Source organism: Leucoraja erinacea, chromosome 40 (genome assembly GCF_028641065.1).
Source record: "Leucoraja erinacea ecotype New England chromosome 40, Leri_hhj_1, whole genome shotgun sequence".
NCBI classification, from domain to species: Eukaryota; Metazoa; Chordata; class Chondrichthyes; order Rajiformes; family Rajidae; genus Leucoraja; species Leucoraja erinaceus.
In genome coordinates, this window is record NC_073416.1 from 2,025,971 (window position 1) to 2,035,479 (window position 9,509).

The 9,509-nt window shown below is 41.1% G+C and overlaps 1 protein-coding gene across 3 annotated transcripts in view; it reads right to left on the bottom strand.

Moving 5' to 3' along the window:
- Positions 1 to 9,230, bottom strand: part of col2a1a (collagen, type II, alpha 1a) — a 76,964-nt gene extending 67,734 nt beyond the window's left edge. Inside the window, exons 1-4 of one of the 3 annotated variants that reach the window (XM_055664617.1) lie at positions 8,956 to 9,230; positions 5,523 to 5,732; positions 4,107 to 4,123; positions 521 to 553 (exon numbers count right to left, since the gene is read on the bottom strand). In XM_055664617.1, coding sequence (XP_055520592.1) covers positions 521 to 553; positions 4,107 to 4,123; positions 5,523 to 5,732; positions 8,956 to 9,049 — 354 coding nt within the window. In that variant the 5' untranslated portion in view covers positions 9,050 to 9,230. Of the gene's footprint in view, positions 1 to 520; positions 554 to 4,106; positions 4,124 to 5,522; positions 5,736 to 8,955 lie in introns of all 3 variants that reach the window. The other 2 variants (XM_055664616.1, XM_055664618.1) reach the window with 2 other exon arrangements.
- Between the last annotated feature and the right edge of the window lie 279 nt (positions 9,231 to 9,509).

Below are 9,509 nucleotides of genomic sequence, written 5' to 3' on the forward strand. Positions count from 1 at the left end.
CCAATATTATGAATATTGCAACTACATATTGAAAAAAAATGAATCGTTTAAAATATCTAACTGCTATTGCAAATGATTTAAATCAAACTGATAATGTGTAGGAAAGAACTGCAGATGCTGGTTTAGATCAAAGGTAGACACAAGATGCTGGAGTAACTCAGCAGGACAGGCAGCATCTCTGGAGAGAAGGAATGGGTGATGTTTCGGGTCTGAAGAAGGGTCTCGACCCGAAACGTCACCCATTCCTTCTCTCCAGAGGTGCCGCATGCCTGTCCCGCTGAGTCACTCCAGCATTTTTGTGTCTACCTTCGAATTATTCACAGATATTAGGCCATAACCTCAGCATCTTCATGCAAATCAATGATTTGGTAAATATTGCAGCAAATAATTAAACTAAGCCCGTGTATAATTATTTGTTTTTCACAATGAGTTAACACAACAGATGCTGCAGTAAAATGATGTAAAGCAGAGAAAGTATCAGAATTTTTTAATGATATTTCATAAGGAGCAGGTGACTTACATCTTTAATGTCCCCTGGTTCACCTTTCTGTCCCTGAAAATAATTTGAAAAAAAAAGTCATTAAGAATTAAGACGAGGATTACAATCTTAGAGCATCCCAGAGCTTATTTTCAACCCCCCAAACCTAAAGATGCTTCCAGACTGCTAAACAGTTTCCTGCCACAGGCTGTGAGGCTGCTAAACAGTCACTCCGTACTCACAGTCACCTGATTCTGCGGCTTTGCACTGCCATTTTATTAACTCTGGCACTGGCCACTCAAATCAACTGCCCTGGACATTTTAATGATTGGTTTTACTGTTGCTGTTTTACCTGCTTTGAACTATTTATACTGTTTCATCAGGGACTGGATTATTTTTATTGTTATTATGTGTGAAATGGTTTAAGTTTCATGTGCGATGCTCTGGTATTCCCTGGGAAACGTCTTCTCATTTTGCACTGTACAATTGTTGCTTTGCAAGATGACAATAAAGGTTGATTGATTGAAAATCTGAAATTAAAACAACCTTCTGGAAATACTCAGCGTTTTTGGAGAGAGAAAATTAGTTGTTGCTTCAACATGAAATGTTAATGTCGTTTCTTCCTCCATAGTTAGTTCTTGACCAGCTAAGTATTTCCACTATTTTGTTTGTGGCTGAGCTCATTTCATTGTATACAGGTGGGTTTTTTTTTTAACTGCAATGTCTGAATGTCCATATATTGTGCTGCTTTCATAGAAACATAGAAACATAGAAATTAGGTGCAGGAGTAGGCCATTCGGCCCTTCGAGCCTGCGCCGCCATTCAATATGACCATGGCTGATCATCCAACTAAGTTTTAATCCTTTTCCAGTTGGATGTGAATTTTTAGCATGAATTATACATTGGTACACCAATGGAAGATATTTTTAAGGACTAGAATTCGGAAAGGGCAGGGTTTGCTGAAGCTTTTTCAATGGGTTAATGAAATGGGTAATGCACCATCCCTTTGAGAATACATCGAGAGTGCTGTCAGTAACTGCACCTAGTGTTAGTTTATGTGAATGTAGTCTCCATTTGTAATTGGAGATAGAACAGAGATTGGAATCAGGTGTTTAAGGAGGAACTGCAGATGCTGGAAAATCGAAGGTAGACAAAAATGCTGGAGAAACTCAGCGGGTGCAGCAACATCTATGGAGCGAAGGAAATAGGCAGCGTTTCGGGCCGAAACCCAAGGAAATAGGCAACGTTTCGGGCCGAAACGCAAGGAAATAGGCAACGTTTCGGGCCGAAACCCAAGGAAATAGGCAACGTTTCGGGCCGAAATCCAAGGAAATAGGCAACGTTTCGGGCCGAAACCCTTCCGGGTTTCGTCCCGAAACGTTGCCTATTTCCTTCACTCGATAGATGCTGCTGCACCCGCTGAGTTTCTCCGGTATTTTTGTGCACCTTAGAATCGGGTAATTCTGCTCAAGGTGTCACCCCATGTGTCCAGGACTAGTAACAGCGCTCGGAGTGGGGGGGGGGGGACTTGCATTAATGAGGGCAGTGGTGAGCTTGTGTTAAAGGGTCAATACTGCAGCTGAGTAGAGTTAAAAAACAGTACTGGAACAAGGGGATTGGAAAGAGTGAATGCACTCAGGGTAAAGCAAAACACACAGCAATAGGGAATGGTTCGTGACAGGGTCATTCACTTAACTCGCGACACAATCAGAAGCCGAGGTCACGATAAGAAACCGAGGTTGCTCGGAACAGCTCAGGTATATTGCCAAGCACAGTGTCAACAACTGTATTCAGGTCAACGCCAGTGATGGCAGTCAGGGTGGGATAAGACACTGAAGGCAAGCTGAGGCCATAGACAGCAGTGAGGGACGGATGCAGAACGCAGTCAGTCAGGGCAAGACCCGTGACTGTCGCAAGAACACGGGAATGCTGCGAGAACTCAGTCGGTCAAGCAGCATCTGCGTAAAGACAAACCAGTTAACGTTTCGGGTCAGGATGAGTCGCTGCCCCGAAGTGTGGAATGGTTTTTGCCTTCCGCAGAGGCTGCTTGGCTGGCTGTGTTCTTCCAGCATTTATATATATATTTTTTTCCCCATATTCCAGCATATGCAGTTTTTTTTTTGGTTTTGCTTCAATGACTGTCAGAATTGGAGAACAATTGAATCTGGTCAGTGTGGTACCAACTGCTACATTCAGTGTAAGGTCGATGGCTGTATGCAGGATAGAGTCAGGATCTGTGTTAAGGCAGTGTTAGTGAGATGTTGCATTGCATTATCGATAAACGACACAAGGTGGCACAGCTGGTAGTGCTTCAGCTAGGTCCAGGGACCTGGGTTCAATCCTGACCTCTGATGCTGTGTGTGTGTGTGTGTGTGTGTGTGTGGGGGGGGGGGGGGGGGGGGGGGGGGGGGGGGGGGGGGGGGGGATTTGCACACCCTCCTTGTGATTATGTCAGTTTCCTTTGTGTTGCTCCATTTACCACCAACGTCACACACATTGGGAGGTCAGTTGCCACTGTACGTTTTTCTCTCGTGTGTAGGTGAGTGGTGAAATCTGGGGGAAAACTGCTGGGACTATGGGGAGAGTAAGTTACAGGGACATTTTGTGGAGGAATGAGATATCTCTGTGAGCTTGTGCAAAGTCGATGAGCAGCAGTAGCCTCCATCCATGTCATTTTACCATGTCAAGGCAGTGCCAATGACTGTGGCAGAGAAAGATCATTCACATTATTTAAGACAGGATCACTGATTTTACTCCTTCCAAGGTCAATGATTTAATAGGGGCGGGATCAATAGAAGTAGTTAATTGCGTTAAAGACTGTATTTTGGAAAATGTGTGTGACCTTTCTTGGACTAGGACCAATAGCTGTAGTGTGTGGGATCAACTGCTCAGTGATTGGGATCACCGAATATAACCTGACAAAGTCCAGTGGCTTTACTCAGGTGGGGACCTGTTAGTATTCGGACCTGGGCTTGCAAGAGGGACTACACTTGATCCATCATCAAGGACAGTTCTCAAGTAAGTGTTAGATTTTTCTGTTGGAATTGTACCGTGCAAGAATGTTCGTTAGCTCAAAAAGCTGTTTGAAGAGGAATGACGAATTGAAAGATTTAATGAGTGCCGTTAAATTGTACTGATTCATGTGGCTGCTTTTGGATTCTCTCCTCCAGATGAACTGAATGTTGACAATATTCTACCCTGTCATTTACACTGCAGTTTGCCTGGGGCAAGTGTCATTCTGTCAGCTAACATTTCACTTATTCTCATTAAAATATTTTTCCCCCCAGCATTGCACAATAAGCCTACTGCTCATCATTCACACCAAATAGCAATTATTATAAATCTGTCATTCAACAATTATTAAAATTCATCCGCACACATCCAAATAAGGAAGTTCAGGTCTGACAAAAATGAGCAAGTGCATTCACTTCTATAGATTCAGGCTGTGCAATGACTACTGGGGACTATAGAGATAATGTCATTCCCTGCATGCCTGATCCGGATAACGAAACCGATCTTTAGCATGATGGGGTAGGATGTTACTCTAATTCTAATGTTAACATTCAGTCTCTGACATTTGGTGCTTAACTCAATCTATACATGTAAATTGTGAATAGAGAAATCTTACCCTCGGACCTCTTTGCCCTGTGTGTGGTTGGAGGAAAGAAAGAAAAACATTAAATGGCATCGCCAATCATAGCTATATCAATATTTGCGTAACCCACCCCCCTTCACAGTCTAACAGGTGCTCTCCTAGCTGGGGGTGGGCTCTTTATAAAAACCCAGCCTCGTCATCTCATAATACTGAGGGGCAAAAGCAAGCACAACACATGGTGCACTTGCACTTGACTGGCACTGAGCTATGACTGCAATGTCTGACCATCTAGATGACAAATATTTAACTCTGCAAACATTGCATCAATGTCTGTTTAGAACGCAGAACTCGATGCAATAAACTAGCAAGCATAAATCAGAAATTCTAAAGAAAACTGCTAGCGAAATGACCTGTTAAAAAGCAAATTATCAACTATTGATTAATCCTCCAGCAGAGTTTTTTTTTTTAATTTTATAAGAAATAAAAGCATCTAAAAGTCAGCATATTTGGCAAAACAAAATTGGCTTGTTGGCATTATGGTTTGCCTAGATGATAAGCATAATTGAATATCTATCTTTCAACATTTGCAGCAAATATTTATTTTAAAAAAAAGGTATAATCTGATTTTTTTTAAATCCCCATACTTCTCTTTTTGTTTCTTTTGTTCACTGATGCAAGCAGTAAGTAAATGTTCAAAAACGTGTACCTGAGATCACCTTATTTTATACAGGTGACATCTGGGGGAAAACTGGAATCACAACAGCAGATTTGACAATTCTACAGACATTTGTGATTTGCAGACATATGCATAAAAGGAAAGTCCCCGTTTTGAGCGAGTGGTCAATGGGACTTTACTGTATCGAAGGTACCATATTCTTTACAGTTCTTCTCAGAAGAACCATTGAATCACAATCAGTTTTTCTTTTAATTTCAGGGTTGCAGCCTGGAGCCCATCACACAAAATTAAACGTGAGGACTGCATGGTGCTTCTGTGGCACTTAGGTACTTTATAATTAGTGTTTAGGTAACCATATTTGAGATGTAACTCGATTAAAGCATGTGGTTGAAATTTGCTTTCCAAATTGAAAGCCATGTAACACTAAAGTGGATCCCGCTCGCTTTGAAACCTGGCTATTATTTCAGGACTGGGCACATCGCTAGTGTGGGGCATTGATAGGAAAAGAGTTAACTGCAAAAATATCAAGTTAGAAATATCCTAAATGGATCAGGGGAATCTTGGAAACCTCGTAAGGTTCTAGAACTTACTGCGGCAATGAGTAAAAACACAACAAAAGAGCAAGTACTGGAAAAATACAGATTTCACCTTTTTGCTTAAAAACACAGCAGCCACTAATGGACAAATCTTACCAGGGGAGTCCCTGGTTGTTGTATCCATAAATGGGGAATTTACAGTAATTTATTTATACAGGAAGAAAATAAATAAATTACGATCGATGGGAGGAGGTCGTTGGTTCAGACACACAGGGCAGCATTCTCCGAAGGGAATCTCGGGATTAGGACAATCCCTAATGTCTTCGCAGATTATATCGTCACAAAGGATAATCCCAGTGTCACAGACACAGATACTACAAGGCCTGGGTTTCCACACATCTTTGTCACTATATGTTTGCCCATCTTGTATACAGGTCGATTTCAGGCCTTCTGTGTGTGAATGGCAGATGAAGAGGAGAGAGATCTGTTAGTCATAAATCGGTGACATGGTAAAACATTCACCAGTTTTTCTGCACACCTTTAATAGATTTAATTATTTCACTTGTAAAACATATTCAGGTTTAACACATTCAAAGCTAATTATACTGCAACAGAATCATATTTAGCAGACTATAGAAAGTCAAGATGATTAGTTTCAGACTACACCATTTATAAAATATTGTATATAAGTATTTAGTGTTCAATTATATTGACTATAAGTAAAAACCCTCCATGAATTGCCCAAATTTACAGCTGACATTCTTGCAATCTGGTAACAATGCTTTCGAGAAATGCACACAATCTCCACCAGGTGGCTCCATTGCACCACTCTTTCTGATCTCTAAACACAAACGTGCATTTACAATCAAATCCCAGTGTATATATATATATATAGCTGGCATATATGGCATGCATGCATATAGATATATATATATATATATATATGTATGGCATACATATATATATAGATATATATATATATATATATATATAGATATAGATATAGATATATATATATATATATATATATATATCTATATGCATGCATGCCATATATGCCAGCTATATATATATACACTGGGATTAGATATAGGGGAGTTTGCAATTACTTTGCTGAAACCACTACATTTAATTCCAGATTCTATCTACTGCTAAAAGTGCTGCTTAAGTATCGCAAACGAAGCTAAGAATTTGATATTGGGGAAATAAGAGCATTCAACGTCAATATATGAATATGCAAAACGGTTTAAAATTGGTAACAATATCTTCCAAACCGTAATGCATTAATATTAGAAACATGTCAATGTAGATTAGTGATTGCATTCACAGGTATGACAGAGGCTCGCCTCTAGTGTGTGCTGGGTTACTCGTTTTGAATCCGGTTCTCTCCCATGTGTGAGCCCGCTAGACCCTCAGGGAGAATGAATAGATCCCATTCTCAATTGACAGAGAGATGCCGAATCACAGTTTACTGTCGGGACCAGGTTAAATAAATAATAAGGGGATTGCAATCAATCCGCATACACACAACTCCCAGTCTAATGCAAACAGGAGGACACAAAAGCATCATTCATAACCTGCTCACATCCACATTTTGCTGTGCATTCCAATGCGTATCTCAAACCCAGTCCAACTAACAGAAACAAACAACCCGACATTAGCACACGCCCGAGAGACCTTATAGCACTTTGCATTTCATTTGTTTCCAAATATTTACACGTAATAGTAGCAATTAAACAAAACATATTGATTATAGTTTCTAGAAACCTAGTGAGAGATTTTCTTGCACACTTGGATAAAGGAAGCTAATTACAAGGTCACTTTCACAACGTTTGGGGTTAAGGTCCCAGAACGACCCCAGGGTGTGGGTGGTGGGCAAACTTTCAGACTGCAGAACTTTCTATATCACTGTTTACCAGCTCTGCTTCTCTGAAGTGTCCCTTGTCTGTTTGGACTGAAGAAGGAGGAACTGAGAACTAACTGCTTGGTGCTTTCTCGCCACGATATAATATAAGCAACTTTTTTTTGGGGGGCGGGGGGGGACCTCGCCTTTTAATCAAATGCCTTTCCAAATCCATCTCAGCTCCAATTCTAATTAGTTTTGAGGATCACCTTTGGTTTTTTTTCCCCAGTTTTCAAATTAGCTTCACTTCAGTTTACAAAATAAAATGTTGAACTAAACAACCGAGGGTCACACACACTGCTCATCGTGGCCAGGTGTTTGAAACTTTCAGAGGTATGGCGAGGATTTACTGTCTGGCGAATAAGGTTGTAAAACGATAGCGACTGGCTTTCGCCCGAAGCGCGGACAGAACTCAGACTGTATTAAGTATCATAGAAATCCGCCCTTTCTTGTACAGAAAGACATCGGGAGTTTTACTGTAACTTTATGCTGCTACTGGGTTTAGACGAATACATTTTAAACTTAAAATTACACGTTAGATTAGTGTAAATACTGTAATAGATACCGAGACAGGTTAACCCAATGCACTAAAATGGAATGACATATAAATTTAGAATTGTTGTTACAATTCGTGGCTAGAATGTCAACGGATCAAGTTGGATGGAACAACCCACAATATAAAAGTGGATATTATCTTTCGGCTAAAGTTGGCCCCAGTGATCGCGGTCTGCCTTTCTCCGGAGGTTTGTGCTGCTGTGAATAGCAGTCTGTCAAGAGTCCAAGGCGATTGTTTGATCCCAAGGCTGGGCCTCTGTGTAGGTGGGGCTTCCCCCAGCTCTCTCCAGCCCGGCCAACTATCAATCTGCCCCACACTTTCTATCTATCCTCACTCCATCCTACCGTAAAAATGCTCTTTTCTTTCTTCCAACTCTCCTCCAACTTTCCCCCTCGCTCGCCTCCACTGCCTGTGTTATGGATTTGACTGCCAAAAACTTGACACAGAAGCCATTCCTTCCCCCTTCTCTCAGTCGTGTGTGTGTGGGTTTTTTTTAAATTTATTGTCTTGATCTCAGCATCAGCAGCCTCGCTGGGGAATTTAAAGCTATTCCTTCCCAAGCCAGAATGAAAAACTCACCCAATCTCGTGGCATTCAATAGCCAATATAGTTTGAGATCGTTTGACAGTATTTTCTTTACAAAATTCCAATTGAATTCATTCACCTAATGAGTTTTTCAGACGGGGCTGAATGTGCATTCCAACTCACTGATGACTCTTGCATCCCTGCCTAAAGTGTCAGAAGTTTTTTTTTAATGCACATTTTAAAGGAATTATCGATGCAAGGGGTATCCTGATTGTCAATTCTACCGGAGTAACGTTTTCTCCCGGCTGGTATCACCGATTCAACCCATCCTATACTGGCTAGCCTCATTGATCCTGAATCTCGGAATCCACTCTAATTCAAAAAACGTAGCCACTTAAGAATTTTAAAAAGTTCCAACTATTCCTTTTAACTGCACAAGGTTAAGTGTCAGGATTTCAAACCGGCACCACATCTCAAACAAATGACTAACCCTCACAGATTATTCCCCACGTTACTTTTGAAGCTCAAGTAAGTGTTTTAAATCAAGAAAAAGGCTGAAAGATTTCAAATTTTAAAAGTTCAAATTGAAACCATTTTACCCAACTAAGCACTTTTACTTCACACGAAATCTCGGTTGCAAGCAAAACTGTCATTTTTAAATAAGAATTGAAAAAAAAAATACTTACGGATGTCTGAGTGTTGACATTTGACAACAGTTAATAGAATTGCTTGCGTTGCTGCAAGCAGCACAAATGTCCGGGCGTCCACAAACCTGAACATATCTAAATATTAGACATGTAGTGTTGCCGTGTGGATGGAGAGGAGAGGAGTCCCGCGATTACCGAGCCTTCATAAAGTCAACCTTGGAACGGGTAAAAAAGGGTATCCAGTACCGGGCCCCAGCAGAAACTCAGCGCTCTCTGCTCTGGGCCGGGTCCCGCAGTTTTAAGTGCGCTCACTCTTCAATGACATGCGTATATCCCCACTGTTTGTGAATTCGATCCACCCCCTTTTGCCCCCCAGCCGTGCTGTAACCCGACCCTCTCCAATCCTTCGCCTGCTCTCCCCATTCACCAAGGCCCCTCCTTCCAATCTAAACAGCAGCCCCCTAACTAGTTTTTTTTTTCTTTACCCACCAACTAAAAAAAAAACCTTGAGTGAACTTTATCATTTTGCCTACAACCAAAACTTACGATTAACTCAGTTACAGCACATGGCATTTGAAAGAAAATGCTTATTT